At 31.9% G+C, this 16,557-nt stretch overlaps 2 protein-coding genes across 4 annotated transcripts in view; one reads left to right on the top strand and one right to left on the bottom strand.

The window, feature by feature from the left end:
• The window catches only part of LOC114326706 (coiled-coil domain-containing protein 40), a 51,588-nt gene extending 49,952 nt beyond the window's left edge, over positions 1-1,636 (bottom strand). The window contains exon 1 of the mRNA XM_050648295.1: positions 1,338-1,636. Coding sequence (XP_050504252.1) covers positions 1,338-1,520 — 183 coding nt within the window. The 5' untranslated portion in view covers positions 1,521-1,636. The remainder of the gene's footprint in view (positions 1-1,337) is intronic.
• The window catches only part of LOC114326705 (putative leucine-rich repeat-containing protein DDB_G0290503), a 314,365-nt gene that overhangs the window by 282,731 nt on the left and 15,077 nt on the right, over positions 1-16,557 (top strand). For all 3 annotated transcript variants that reach the window (XR_007697490.1, XM_028275124.2, XM_028275125.2), the window contains exon 5: positions 11,743-11,957. Coding sequence is in view for 2 of the 3 variants with exons in the window: in XM_028275124.2 (XP_028130925.1) it covers positions 11,743-11,957 (215 nt within the window). In the remaining variant the exon portion in view is untranslated. The remainder of the gene's footprint in view (positions 1-11,742; positions 11,958-16,557) is intronic.

Here is a 16,557-nt window from a genome sequence, read left to right as displayed (position 1 = left end):
TTACAATATGAAGAAAACAGAATACTTAGCAATATCAGAAGAAGACGTCAAAAATTTGGAAATGAAGAATACGCAGAAATAAAAGAAACGAAGAATTTTAAATATTTGGGTTTTATAATGTCGAAAAATGCAATAACAGAAGAAGAGATAAAAAATAGATTGCGGCAAAGAAGATCTTGTATAAGACAACTCCATAGTGTACCTAATCTGAAATAAAAACATAAAAAAAAACAAAAAATGATATACCAAACACTAGTACGAAGTGCCATGACATATGCACCAGAAATTTGGATCATAAACAAAAAAAAACAAAGGTGCATTCTGGCGACCGAAATGGAATACTGGAGAAGATGCTGTGGTCTGACCAGAAGGGACAGAATATCAAATGAACAGATAAGGAGAAGAATGAAAGTAGAAAAAGATGCTCTGCAGTTTGTATGTAGATGAGAGAAGACTAAAATCGTACGGCCACGTACGTAGAGCAGAAAATACATGGATAAACAAGGTTGCAGAATGGAACCCAAGAGGAACAACAAGGGGAGGACGACCGAGAAGATCATGTAAAAATGAATGGACGAAGCCAAGTCAAAGAAAGGATTGGAAGATGGAGACTGGGAAGATCGTAAAAAATAGAAGTTATGGCTGGTAACGGAAACGGCACTAGCTGTAGACAACCCTTTATATTATATAATAACAATAATATTTACCCGATTTTTAAATGGAGAACCGGTACCACAGTCATGGAAAGAAGGATGCATAACATCTATACATAATTAATTATTTATATGGGAAATAGGCCACAATTAAAATGAAAAAAAAAAATAATTTTATTAACGTTTCGACGCCCAAATCGGGTGCCGTTGTCAAAATACAAAATATTACTAAAATAAACTAAAGTGTTGTTGCTAAGCAAAAAAATTCTTCTAATAATTTATTTAATCTCACTCATTTATATTGGCAATTCAGACATATATTATACATTTTAAAGTAGAAGACTTTAAAATGATATTGCCAATATTTATGAGTTGCGTTCCTGGGACGACTTACTGAAAGATAGTTCATTCGATTACATGAAATTAACCCCAACTCAAGAATATCCGTCATAAAAAATTATAGCATGTGATATGTCTTTAAAAAGACAACCAAATGCAACGACAGTAAAATTCTCGCATTAGAGACTTCATAGTAAATCACAAGGGAAAATAAAATCTATACATAAGAGCCAAGTAACTACAGAGGTATGATATTACCGTAACTAGCACACTGATGTTATTGAGAGGTTTTACTGTAATCATATATTTTACACCGAAATCTAAATCTATCTTTTAAAAACATACCTCTTCAATTTTTGCTTTTTTCTTCTGACTCTCCGTCTCGATTTCGAACACCTCCTCCTTTAATCGGTCTATTTGTGTAAGCAAATGCTGCTTGAGAACCTGTTGGAACTTCTCAAGAAGATGGTGGTCGGGATCCAAGACGTTTAGAGCCATGTTCATTTCTGCTCTCGATTCGTCCCCCATTTTTACACAAAAAGTCGATATATGTTTTATAAAAAATTAGAAAATACTGTGTCTACAATATTTTTCTACATGTAAAATGTTATTTTGAAAGTAAAATTTGGTCGATAAACGTTTGACATTGCTATGGTAACGGAAACATAAAGAGTATCTATGATATAAAATATACAGTTGGGTCAATGAATCTTTCTCGATTGATATGAAATTTATACAGTCGGAAAAATGAAAGAATACCCATGAGCGAACATATAAAACACGCTGTATTTTCCTGTCACCGTGTCACACAAAAAATTGGTCAGCGCAAGTACATGTAATAATTATTGTTACATGTACTTGCACTGGATAATTTTCTTTGTGACACGGTGACAGGAAAATACAGTGTGCTTTATATGTTCGTTCATGGGTATTCTTTCATTTTTCCGACTGTAAAACATTTTAAAGTTATTCACGTATACGGTGTTTTTTCAACATAATTTAGTCATAGAATTTTTTTTATTAGAAAGTTTAACAAAAAATTATAATTCTACCTGTTCAATTTTTTAAAATGGGTGAAAAATACATGTAATTTTGTGAATAATTAAGAGTAAACAGTAGCGATCAACAGGTAGCAACAAACCCGTTCCAAGATTGCGGCTCTAATTTTGAATATTTTGTCGAGATATTTGGCACACATATTCGTAATATAATAAAGAATGACGGTACATAGCCCAATTTCAGAAATATGTTAGTATGTGGAAATTACTCTATAACTAAATAACATATTGAAAAAAGGAGCCCGTACCGCCATTAAGAAAGACAAAAAAATACACTTTCTTCAAATAAACTTTTTTATCCCGTGCCTAGATTTTGTGTCACATTGGAACTACTAAAAATCGATTTTTTTATAACAAGAAATCGAACGTCACTGGCTTGCAATATTTCGCGCCTATGTGTATAAAAATTATTGTTTTTGATAGTATAAACGTCACTGTCAGTGTCGAATTACCGACGCACTGTTGCCTCACTTTTGAAAGTTCGCAGAACTTTCGCAATCTTGGACCGCGTTTGTTGCTACCTGTTGATCGCCACTGTGTGCTCTTAACGGAGTTTTAATGTTTCATATGGTCAACGGATCTCTAGATATGTAAAAACCGCGGAGTGCTACCATTAAAGGGGTGCGTTTAGGGTGCTAGGTACAGGGTGCATTAGGGTGAGTTCTATGCTCTTTTGGTACAAAAACGTCTACAGAAAAATTGTTTCAGATTAAATTTACTATCGAAATATCACTTTTTAAAGTCAAAAATGTTTTTTTTTTCACAAAAATATATTCAGAACAAAAAGCAAAAAAAGACACAAAAGAAATGAATTTTGTTTTTTGTCCCATAACTTTTTTCCACGGGGATATAGTTAAAGGCATTGCTTCACAGAAAAAAAACTTCCATCCTTCCTCTTTAAAATGACTTTTGGCAGAAGTCTCTAGGATTTATAGTTTCCGAAATATGATTTTTCAAACTTCGCCGCTCACAGCATTTTTGAGCCATTTTTCGCAAGCATTGTTCTGGAATGGTACGTTCAGTAGGAAGAGAAGTTACCATTAAAATTGTCTATTGTATAAGGTTGTACGACTCTTTTTAAGCAAGTTATGGTTTTTCAAAATTTTATAATTTTAACGATTTTTGATTGATTTTACGATTATTTTTATATTATTTCTCATTATAACGTTTTTTCTTCTACATTTAGGTATATGCATTTCTGAATACAAACGAAAGCTTATTTTCTTTATTTTAAAATGGTGTACATATTGTAAAAAATTCTAGGACTATTTTTAAACAAGATCATTATTTATACGTAGGATATCGAAGGGTATTCGTAATTTGAGAAAAATTTTGAAATTTTTTTTTTCAATTAGAAGAATATAATTACATATTAGAACATAATTTTTAATTCCAAATAATTTTTATAATAACACTTTTCCATATTGTGGCATATAAAAGTACTTTACTCTTGAGCGAAATTCATATTTTTTAACATACCACGTATACTATTGATACAATTTGATATCTTATGATTTTATCTTAGGTTTTAGGCTATGCAGAGTATTTTATGAAGAATATTTTTTTTCCATAATATTAATAATAAAAAAGTTCTCTATATGGTTCCAACTTTGTGGGACATATTGCATGTGTATATGTCACACTTTGAAAAAGTATATCTTGTTTAAAAATAGTCCTAGAATTTTTTACAAAAGAAAAAAATTATTAATAATGAGAAATATAAAAATAATCGTAAAAATATCAAAAATCGTTAAAAGTATAACATTTTGATAAACTTTATCTTGCAAGGTACTAGTACACTTTAGAAGACCAAAAATAAGCATTTTTTCAAGATCTTTTTCTCAGAACCTTTATTAAAAATGAACATAAAACTTTTTACGTATTAATATCTAACTCTTAGAGAACACAAAATAGTACTTTGTACAACAAGAGAGAAAAAAGACATATTTCTCACGAGCGCAGAAGTTTGTTGGCACGAGCCGAGGTACGAGGCGAGTGCCGCAAATCAAGCGAGGGAGAAATATGTCGTTTTCTCACGTGTTGTACACTGTACTTTTTCTATGGATGCGTTTTTGTCAAGAGTTCAAACTTCAAAATTAAATAATTTAGGTGCTTTTATGTAGAGGATATGCCAGAATTGAAATAAAATACATAATATACACATATGTAGGTATTTAATATTCTTAACATTTATATACTTTTATTTATTTAAAATTATAGTTACCCGTTTTATATTTGAACAGTTTTGAAAGGTAATTCCTGGTAAGTTTTGATTTGACACATTTTATTTGACAAAAATATTTGTGTTTGTATTGTGCATGTTACCATGGAGACCGCGATTCTACGTATGGAACCCGTGAGAAAAAATATTTCTCACTGCAATGGCCGACTTTTCTCACATCCTGAGAAATTGTTCGTTTTGAATGTATGTAAGTAGTGAGAGAAGTTGCACATTGTATAGCATCCATAGAAAAATATTTTTTTTTCATTTATGCAAGTACACCAATATTGTAGAGGGCGCCATTGCGCCAAAGTCGAGGCCTCGAAAAAAAGTAGTTCCGATGGCGGACAGTTAATCTCAGGATTGGGATCTCTGAAATAAAAAAAAAATCGTAGTGCACTTGAAAAAGGAAGGTCTCTTGCGTGACAATTTACCACCGTTAGTGAAAAATTACCCCAAAAAAAAAAAAAGATTTTACGGAAATTTGAAAAAAATTTGTGAAAAAATCGCCCGTTTTTCTTCAGTTTTTCATGGTTAACAAATATTTAATTTTTATTTTTTGGTCAAATTGTGGTAAATTGTCACGTAAGAAACCTTCCTTTTTAAAATGCAGTATGACTTTTTTGTTTCAGATATCCCAATCCTGAGATTAACTGTTCGCCATCATTTTTCGAGGCCTCAAATTTTGGGCCCTCTACAATATTAGTGCACGTGCACAAATGTAAAAAGATATATTTTTTGTACTCTATAAGAGTTAGATATTAATAATATGTAAAAAGTTTTATGTTCATTTTTAATAAAGGTTCTGAGAAAAAAATTCTTGAAAAAAATTATTATTTTTGGTCTTCTAAAGTGTACTAGTACCTTAGTCATACAACTTTCTACAATACACCATTCTAAAGACAATTTACTTCTCTTCCTACTAAATGTACCATTGCATATACCTAAAACTGCGTAGAAAAAAGTTACAGAACAATGTTTGCGAAATAATAGGGAAAAACAACCCAAAAATGCTGTGAGTGGAAAATTTTGAAAAATCATATTTCGGAAATTATAATTCCTAAAGACTTCTACCAAACGTCATTTTAAATAGGAAGGATAGAAGTTTTGTTTCTGTGAAGCAATGCGTATACCTATATCCCCATGGAAAAAGTTATAGGGAAAAAAACAAAATTGCTTTCTTTCGTGTTTTTTTTTTCTTTTTGTTTTGAATATATTTTTGTAAAAAAAATATTTTTTACTTTAAAAGGTGATATTTCGATAGTAAATTGAATCTGAAACAATTTTTCTGTAGACGTGTTTGTACCAAAACCACCATGTGCCTAGGGACTAATCCACCCATTTTTCAAAAACGCACCCCTTTAAATGGTAGCACTCCGCAGTTTTTTCATATTTAGAGGTCCATTGACCATATGAAATAATAAAACCCCGTCCGTTAACGTTGTATTTCCTTTTAGCTCTCTTATTTTGAACTTAATGAATAGCCTACATATGTATACATATTCGTATTACATGATTTAGCATTAATAGCGTCGCTAATTGTATTAGAAGTCAATTCCCAATGGCAAATAAATTAATAAATAATTAAAAAAAATATTGTTTGAGGCAGTAGTAATGTTTAGAAAAAAATTACCTAATATACTGTTGCCTCCTCAGCCCATTTTGACAAGATGGGGAACGTGGCCAGAGATTGCTTTTTTATTCAAAAATTTTCCTACGATTAAAGATTTAATAATAGAACTGGATGATTTATATCGTTTTTTATTTACAGACAATAGGAGTTTTTTAATCTTGATTATTTCATAAATATTGTTTTTTTATTGTTTTTGCAAAATTTTGTTTGACCTTTCTGTTATGCTAATAATCTCGTCTTTAGTTGTTATGTAGTCTATGTTTCACTGTTAACCTTATGTATTCTACCAAGTATATTGTGTTGAGTGTTGGGGATTCTGGGGGGAAACGTGTTGTTTATTTTCGTAAACTGTTTTATTTATGATTTATTGTTTTTTTTTTAATTTATTAAAGGAACAATGCACCTAATCCTTTAATTAACCACCAATATTGTTTTTTTTCTCATACTTTCCTCTCATGCATAAACGCCAATAATTGCTAAATGACCACTACTACCAAATACAATGATCAAAACGAATAAGGAGCTACTGACTTAATTTAATGTAAATTGTTTATTGCATGTACAGAAGAACGCATAAATTGGACCATGGTAGCATGGTACAATGGAGTAACGTGATGTTTACTGACGAGTCCAGATTTCGTTTAAATCATGTTGATGGACGTGTAAAGTCGACTTTACATTCTATGATTTATCATGTGATTTGTCATATGATTTGGTCATGGAGTAAAATTTACATATTTACACTGTGTGATTTGTCAAATGATTTTGTCATAAGCATTGTGTTTTATTATAAGTATTGTCATGCGGCTCGTCATGGGCAAAATCATATGATAAATCACGTGATAAATCATAAATCATGTAGTATAAAGTCGACTTTAGTCTGGAGAAGACCAGGCGAGCGCTTTTTGGATTCCACAATTCAAGAATAACAGGCTTTTGGCGGAGGTTCAATTATGGTTTGGGGTAGGATAACTTTAAATAGCCGCTCTGACGTAGTAGTTTTCGGCGAGTGGCGATGACAGCAGAGCGGTACATTAAGAGGTCACATTAGCGCGTCATCAATATTACTTCGGGAGATAGTATCATACCCTTTTTCGAAAGTTCTGCGAAACTTTGGCAACAGTGACTGTATTTGACACTAACTAAGATAAAGGCTCAATATTGTGACAATATACTCATAGGCAGCTAAATGGAAGTAATAGAAAAATATGTTATTATAAGTAAATAAATATTTATAAAAATATACCAAAATATATGAAAATTGTATTAGCACGTTGCGTGCCGCGTCGCTCATATATGAGATACACAGATATTTTGCCATATTAAATTTTATATTTTGCCAGGGGCCACATCGCTCATTTTTGATACACGTATGGCTTTTACTTTCATTGGCTTGGATATCAATGGCCCCTGAGACTATTACCCCGATTAAAGCGTGGCACGCAATGTGTTAAACGAGTGTATTTTGTTTTTTTTTTTATTTAAATTTAAATTTTCAACTATTGATGATATTTCTAGAATAAAAAAATCCTAAAACGTTATATACTCACATTAGAATTCAAAATATTTTTACTTAAAATATGCTTATCTACAAAACTCACAATAATTAATAATAATCTATTTTTTCAAATAGCCCGACAACTTATTTCTATTACACAAAAATATTAATTATAAACAAACAATACTTCTCTATGGATCAACATTAACGAATTCCAATATCTTAGAAAATAATACACTACTGCACTGAGCAGATATCGATATAAATAACAGAACAGATAAGAGAATCGTGCTATTACACTTCGAAAATCGACGCAGGTTATGAGGAGCTAATTTTCATAACCCCACATGTCCACATTAGCTATTTTTTCAGGAGAGTAACAAAACCGATTCACCTATATTATTTCACCACAACCTATTTATGTAATATAATTATAATTCAGTATTGGTTTATGAGCTAAGAAAACTACTTATTTGTGTAGAAAGTGGTATAACAAATTAAAAATTTGATATAAAAGTTGTTAGATGTGGGGTTATGCATGAAACACATGTCACATGTGGGGTTATGAACATAACAGGTTTGGATATGTGGTGTTTTGATCAAATCAATTTACTATAGTTTTAGCATAACGGGACCTCCGACGTTGAACGTTTTTTGTTATTATGAACCTACCAACTAATTGGTCCTGAAAAAGTTTTTCAGGTTTTGAATAAAGAGTCTTCCGAAATGCACGGGCATCACTAGGCCGAACTACACAACAGTTAAAAGCTTTATCTTTATGTAAGCAACCTAAGAACACACAACCACCAGCAGGAGCAGCGTATCTCTTTTCCTTAAGAAGTTGACGCTTTGGAACTGTCTTTTGTCTTTTTCGTGATCCAGAACTTGCTCTTCCAACTAATACTAATTCACTATCTAAATTACCTCATTTAAACTCATAATTTTACTCAATTAAGCACAAACCAACATTAAATTATAACCTTCCTCTGAAATTAACCTAAGATTGTGTACTGTCAACAATAACAATCAAATCAAAACCATGTATTTAAGTCACGTGATTGGAATACTTACTTCTCTATGGATGAATAGAAAATGTGGGGTTTTGCTATAACCGTCACATATCAGATGTGGGGTTTTGCTTTAAACACCTACTTTTAAATTAATCTTACAACTGGAAATATGGGTTTTTGATCAGCAATAAACATGACAGGCAATGCGTTTTAAAACAAGGAATTAGAAACATCTCTCCTCTAAAAAAAATATTTTTGGACATGTGGGGTTACGAAAATTAGCTCCTCGTTTGTCAAAATGACAGTGACTATTTCTCTATGTTACCTAATCAGTTATTAGTTTTAATATTTTCGATTTCTTGTTATAGATAATCAATTTTAGTAGTTCCAATGTGACAAAAAATCTAGGCATGGGATAAAAAAGTTTATTTGAAGAAAATGTATTTTTTGTTCTTCAATGGCGGTACAGGCTCGTTTTTGTAATATTTTATTTAATTATAGAGTAATTTCCACAACATATTTCTCAAATTGGGCTCTGTACCGCCATTCTCTACTATATTACGAATATGTGTGCCATATATCTCAACAAAATATTGAAAATTAAAGTTGCTATCTTAGAACGCGTTTTTCGTTTTGATGACACGCTGATGTAGTCTCTTAATGAAATTATTGAAGCACATGTTCCATTTGCTGAAAATATGTGTCTAGAATTTATCCTTCAGCAAGATAATACGAATTCGAATGTGGTCAAGATAGTGCAAAGTTATTTGACTACCCACAATATTCAGGTTATGGAGTCGCCAGCGAGAAGTCCAGATCTAAATCCAATTGAACACATTTGGATACACTCAAGAAGCGTTTAAAGGATCGTCAGCCACTAAGAAATTTACAACATGCCGAAGAAGTTCTTGTAGAAGAATGGGAATAACTAGATCAAGAAACTATTCGAAATGTGATTGAAAGCATGCTTGGACGTTGTGCAGACGTTCGGCGAGTTAGAGGAGCCCATACACGCTATTAGTTTTGTTTTAAAATAATTTTTAGCAACGCTGTTTATAAAAAAATAAATCCAATATTTCACATTTAACACTTTATATTTTTTTTACAAGAAAATTGACAGTTCAGTAACAAAAACTTTGCTATATGTATTTATAGCGAAAAGCCTAAGTAAATAAAAATAATATAATCATAAAAAGAATTAGTTCAAAGCTACGAACGTCTTTTTCGTTTTGATCAGTGTATTAATTTTCTTGTTATTATTCGTTCAATTATGAAATAATAGCTTTTGGTTTTCTGTTCATTTATTGCCTATTAATATTTTACCCCAAAGTGTTCTTTTCTTTTTAAGCTAATTGGAATATCGTTATCCTTAAATACATCCCTGAACCTTTCATAATAAATTTCCCAAAGTAAATTTATCCTTCAGCTGATTTCATATGGATGGTATCCGTATTTTGATTGCAGCCAGTCGGATGTAGGAAAGAAAAACAAAAGTCAAAAACTAATCAGCAAATTGAACAATGTCGTCTTTTTATATGTCATTATCTTCACATATATCGGATACTATTATCTTCTTCTTTTTCTTGTACCATGACCGTTCTCGATCGTTGAATATCTGGTTGGCTACCAAATTCGCTATCGTGACTTTATTGATAGCAGCTCTGAATAACGATGTAGTCGCTTTTCCATACCATTGACTTAGATTTTTCAGCCATGATGTTCCTTTTCTACCAGGCCCACATTTACCTTGGATCTTTCCCTGAATGATCAGATGTAAAAGATCATATTCGTCAGGGTGTCTCATAATGTGACCAAAGTATTCCAGCTTGCGTCTCTTATTATATTGACCAGTTGTGTTGTTTGGTGCACCTCCTCATTTCTAACTCTGCCGACCCAGCTTATTTTTAGTAGTCGTTGGTATAGTAAGGCCACAGTATATAGAGGTTCCACAGTAAAACCACTCCTCTGTCGGCGCTTTGATCTCAAGAAGTAATACCGGCAGTACGCAATTGGTAATTCACCAGTGGTGGATGCGGGTTTCCCTGTTAAAATCCGTACGTTTCTATGCGACTAGCAATGCGAGAGTGGGGCAAAAGCGAGTAAGAACATTGCGCGGTCGCCATGCGCGACTACAGATTTTACTTCCAATTTTTCGGAGAGTGGTTCTACTGTCCCTCTTTATACTGTGGTAAGGCTTTCAAGCGTTTAAGCATAGCCTCACTTAGATTCGACGCTTCTACTCCATACTGAAGGACTGGAAAGATATAGCAATATGTTATTCGAACGTGAAGGTTAATACTAAGATCGTGGCTGCAAAGTACGTTTCCCATTTTCCATTACCTGTTTCGGCATTTCCTTAAAATCTATTAACTACTGCCAAATGGACGGGATTCTGCAGAAAGGAACCAAACCACAAATATGTATTTTTCCTATTAACAGTCTCATAGGTTGTAAAATACCCCGTAGATACTTGTGCAAAGAAGAACCAAGTCTAATACGATATATACCGTCCTCTATGAGCGAAAGAACCAACCAACATTATCGTTGCAGCATGACAGCGTTCTGCAGAAAAGATCGATGTGGGTTGGTTCCTTTATGCAAATTCACTTAAGTTATATTTTGCTGAAGGGAACCAAGCTACAAAAGTGGATATTTTTAAAACAACTGTTTTTTTGAGTTCACGGAACTTCCAGAACAAATTATTAAATGCCAGTAATTTCATATTAACATTTTCTTAGATTATACGCCTGATTATGTAACTCAATAATGGAAAATAAATGTTTGTTAACTTTGAATTCATTTAAGTTGTTTTGCAGAAGGGAACCAAGCCACAAAATTGGATTTTTTTTTTAAACAACTGTTTTCTTGAATTCACGGGACTTCCAGATTTTGAAATCGAACAAATTATTAAATCCCAGCAATTTCATATTAACATTTTTTTATATTATTCGCCTGATTATGTAACTCAATAATGGAAAATAAATGTTTGTTAACTTTGAATTCACTTAAGTTATTTTGCAGAAGGGAACCAAGCCACAAAAGTGGATTTTTTTTAAAAACAACTTTTCTTGAATCAAACAGTATGTATGAAATCAAATCTAATGCATATATTCACGATTTTAATGTTAAACCATCATTATTTTTAATAGAGAATTTTAAATTTTATCGTTAAGTTGTTGGCTAATATCTCAGTTTTAACAAAGTGTGGTTTGAATCCTTTCTGCAGAATCCCGTCCAAATATCGAGATGGACTGTCTTCTTTGGCCCACCCTGTATTGTTATTTATTTATTTATTATTATTATAATATCAACGGAAAATATTTGTTCCAGGATGTTATCTTTCATAATGAGGCTTACAAGAACAGCAGCAGTAGTCCTGAGTCTACACCGGAAAAAGCGAGAAAGATTTTCATCGACAAAACTCCTTCTCCATCAAAAGGCTCTTCTTTCGTATCAGCTGTCATTAATGCCATTAAAAGTGCTGCTCAGTCACCGTTTGCAATGCGAGATGTGAGCAAGGATACTTTATCTACGGATCATTCCAGGTGAGCGGTATACACTGTCTCAGTATTACTTACTACTTGACACTCTTGACATGGTAAATATACAGTGCTAGTCAAAAGTCCGTACCCCCCTCGTATCTTTTGAACGGTAATCCTATAATAGTGAATTTGATCCTATAATAGTGAAATTTGGAGGGAGGAAATAAACGGACGTAAGCTTCTTAACTAGTCATGACAGGTGACGTAATAGTGACAGATGACTTTACAACGCCACTGTGACAGATAATTTTAAATGGGACCTTATGGCAAGTGTGATATGCTTCTTTTCATGAGCATTTTTCAGTGCGTCACAAATGATAGAAAAAAAAGGTAAGTCCGTGATAATATACATTTTAGTGACATGACATTTCAGTTAAATCTGACAGTTGTCACATTTTATTTGCAATTTGGCATAAAATCAAATCAATTGTGTTTATTGCATTTATAAAATGGTATTAGGTTTGTTCTAGCATCAGTTTCAAACGGTTTGAAACGATCAGCAAATAGTCGACCAGCGCGAGTAGAGGGGATAGCACTGGTGACTGTATTATGTTCTCTCACTGACCAACTCTTTGCTGACGGTTTCTGACTAGTTTGACTGTTTGGTAGAACAAACCTATTTTCTTTGATTTGTATAGTCTTATAAATTGTACAGATTATATTCGTAGATATATTATACAGAGTGAGTTTTATGTATGGAAACACTCAATTATCTTGAAAACGGCTTACACGATTTTTATAGATTTTGATAGGTAGGGGTTTGCTAATGCGGCCGATATTATAGTGCTAATTACATTGTTGTCATATTTTCCGTTTTTTTGGAAATCTAATGAAGTTTCTTATTTCAAATGAAACACTTTCTTATTTCAATATATTTTTTGCGTTTTGAATTTCCTAAGAAATACTGATTATTTTTCATGTTATATTCCATATACCTAAACGTCATAATTTCGGAGTTAAACAAATTATAAAAATCATTTTTTTGGCCCGGATAAACACTATTTTAGGTTATTTGGATCATTGGGAACAAAAAAGATATTTTGTAATTTTTCTCTAAAATTAATCGTTTCCGAGTTATAAACAATTTAAAACTGAAAAAAATCGAATATTGACGATTTTCAAGGTTCAAGAACACAAATTAACAATGTTATTTTTGAAATTAACTATTTTCTATGGGAAATAAGCCACAATTTTACTAAAAAAATGAATTTATTAACGTTTCGAAGTATTTTGTATTTTGACAACGAAACCCGATTTGGGCTTCGAAACGTTAATAAATTCATTTTTTTAGTAAAATTGTGGCTTATTTCCCATAGAAAATAGTTAATTATAAAAAATGCCACAAGGAAATAGCTTCAGAACAACGTTATTTTTGAAACTGCGAAGTACCCAAATTCAAGCTCTAGCCTTATTTTATCAGTTACCGATAAGTAATTTGAGATTGTTTCATTTTAAAACATTGTTTTTTAGTTGTTAATGCAGCCCGATATCCCGTCCTCCCATATGCACTTCATTAAAAATTAAAAAGCAATATTATAGAATAAAACTAGGCAAAAAATATTATGGCAAGCTATTAGAAGAATAGTTGGTCTTGAATATAGGTACTTTGTAATTTCAAAAATTATATTTTTTACTTGGGTTTTTAAACCTTAAAAATCGTCATTATTCGATTTTTTTAGTTTTAAATTGTTTATAACTCGGAAACGATCAATTTTAGAGAAAAATTACAAAAGATCCGTTTTGTTCCCAATGATCAAAACAACCTAAAATAGTGTTTTTGCACGATTGATCATTTTTGACTGTTTACCGTGACAGATTTTACGTCAGTAGGTGACATTTACTAGCAACTCGACGGTAAGTAATCCAACTCGACGGTAAGTACTCCAACTCGACGGTAAGTACTCCAACTCGACGGTAAGTAATTCACTTACCGTCGAGTTAAAAAATCTCTTAATTTTAATTTATTTTTTGAAAGAATAAAGAAAACTTACGAATTATTTATTAATATTGAAACTTATGGTACAATTTGTTATATTATTTAATGAAATCCCACTTGTTTGGGCTGTGGTTTCACTTCTAACAGAAACTCCTGCAGAATCGCATACATTAGTAGTATTACTAGTATTGCACAATATTTTTTCGGCAACATCTATTTTATTTTGAAGAGAATCTTCTACATAGCTTTCCATTGCGACCTACAAATTATGAAAAAATCTTCATTAGAGTATTTCTTTTACCTAAACTAGCTTATATTACCTTGTGAACTAGAAATTCTTCATCCGGTGCTTCCATCAGAAATTTTTCAAATTGCTCCCGTGTAAAAATGCTCGCTTTCTTAGGCCTATAGCCAACATTTTTTCTCTTCAAATACGCGATCAAAGTTGAAAACTTAAAAATATCAATGCCATCATAAAGAAAAACGGTGGATTTAATCATTGAATATTCTGCCCAGAGGCTTCCAGGAGCTTTCAACTGCATATGTCTTTGAACGAAATATGCCAATAGAGTCTTTTCTTCGATTCTTAAATTCTTGCCTTCGCACCATTTTTTAAAACTTTGGTAGGTATTTTGATAACGGATTTTGGATTTTTCGGGAATAATTGCGGAACACCCTTCTTCCCAAGCCCGTTCAATTTCTTCAAATTCACTTTCGCTCATATTTTAATTTATAATAATCAAAATTGTACTTAAAATTATTGACAACTAAATAAAAACTCAATTCTCCATTGTTGTTATGCACCCTAGTTACTGCCTAACAACCAAAGTATCTATCTTGGTAAAATGAATGAAACTAGTCAATATGACGAAAATGTTTAATTTTATAATTTATAATGGTATCAATCGTGCAAAAAACGTTATAAGCATGTCGAACGTTAAGGGTAACCGATCCCAAACAATTGTCTTCGATCGGTATAAAACCCTTACCGTTCTCCATACTTAATATACTATTACGCGGGCCAAAAAAATTGATTTTTATAATTTTTTTAAATTTTTTTTTGAAAATAAATGTAGCAATAACTCCGAAATTATGGCATTTAGGTATAGAGAATATAACATAAAAAATAATCAGTATTTCTTAAAAATCAGGACTACAAATCGCAAAAAATATACAGGGTGTTCTATTTGAAATAAGAAAGTTCATTAGATTTCCAGAAAAACGGAAAATATGACAATGTAATTAGCACTATAATATCGGCCGCATTAGGAAACCCCTACCTACCAAAATCTATAAAAATCGTCCAAGCCGTTTTTGAGATAATTTAGTGTTTCCATACATAAAACTCACTCTGTATAATTCGTAAATATTTTTTTTCGATTATAGCGCCATGTATTGACAACTAGAATAAAAATGTTATAAATGTCACCGACGAAATGTAATCACTAATCACCGACGCGTGCGTTTTTTTCTGTCACATGCAATTTAATGCGTTAGAAAGAAATCGAAAAACTGTGACGCACTGAAAGATCCTCATGAGAAAAAGCATACCTCGTTTGAAAGCTATTGAAAATACCTATTCAGTCATACTAATTTTGTTTGAGTTTAAGCTAATTTTGATGAATAAATGAAATAAATATTAAATTGTAGTTTCGCATTTAATTAATCAAAATTCAAAATTCCGCATATGACTACTTGTCAAAAAGGTTGACGTTGACGTAAAAACTACTTCTTCTTCTTCTTACTCTCTTTCTTGGCTTTAGAGAATTGAAAAACGTCAACTTTTTTGATAAAAAAAACATAGGCGGACATTTGAATTTTTATTAATTAAATGCGAAACTACAATATTATATTTACAAGTATTTAATTTATTCATCAAAATCAAAATCAACTAAAACCCAAAAAAATTAGTATGACTGAATAGGTATTTTGAATACCTTTCAAACGAGGTATCACTTGCCCACGGTTCTTAGACATTACTACGGTTGCCCAGATCGACTAACCAATGAACATTAAGGGTGCGATTACGTCACGAGTGTACTGTCATTTGAATCGTAATATGATTTTTTTCGAATCCTGAGAAAACTAATAAGTATTTTAGAAAAATTTAAACGCAGGATGAAAGATTACATTATTACCGAGGGCAGAAAGCCCCTTAGAATAAACAAGCAGTTTCTATTGAATGAAATATTTGAAATTAAATATCACACTTCTCCTTTATTTTCAGCCCTGTGACTTATTAAAATAAACATTATAGAAGTTTTCAGGGACTGTCGGCCCTCGGTAATAATGTAGTCTTTCATTCTGAGTTTAAATTTTTCAAAAATATTTATTAGTTTTCTCAAGATTCGAAAAAAATGAATACAATTAAAACACATTGAGAATTTTGACATGCGTCAAAATTTTGCATTAACTCAATGTAAAAATCTAAGGAAACTGTTTAATTCCAGCTTCCCTAATTATTTTACATCAAAAGACATTAGAAACTATTTGTAGAGGATTGAAATATGTATTGAAAACAACTGTTAAAATTGGTCTACGAATTAAACATGGTGGTCTCCCCACCACCGTCGGTCAAGACAACCGTAATAAAGTCTAATAACCGTGTCACTTGCCGAGGTATCATCTGTCACTATTACGTCACCTGTCATGACTAGTTAAGTCCGT

This window comes from Diabrotica virgifera, chromosome 4 (assembly GCF_917563875.1).
Source record: "Diabrotica virgifera virgifera chromosome 4, PGI_DIABVI_V3a".
Taxonomy (NCBI): domain Eukaryota; kingdom Metazoa; phylum Arthropoda; class Insecta; order Coleoptera; family Chrysomelidae; genus Diabrotica; species Diabrotica virgifera.
This window is presented reverse-complemented; position numbering and strand designations above follow the sequence as displayed.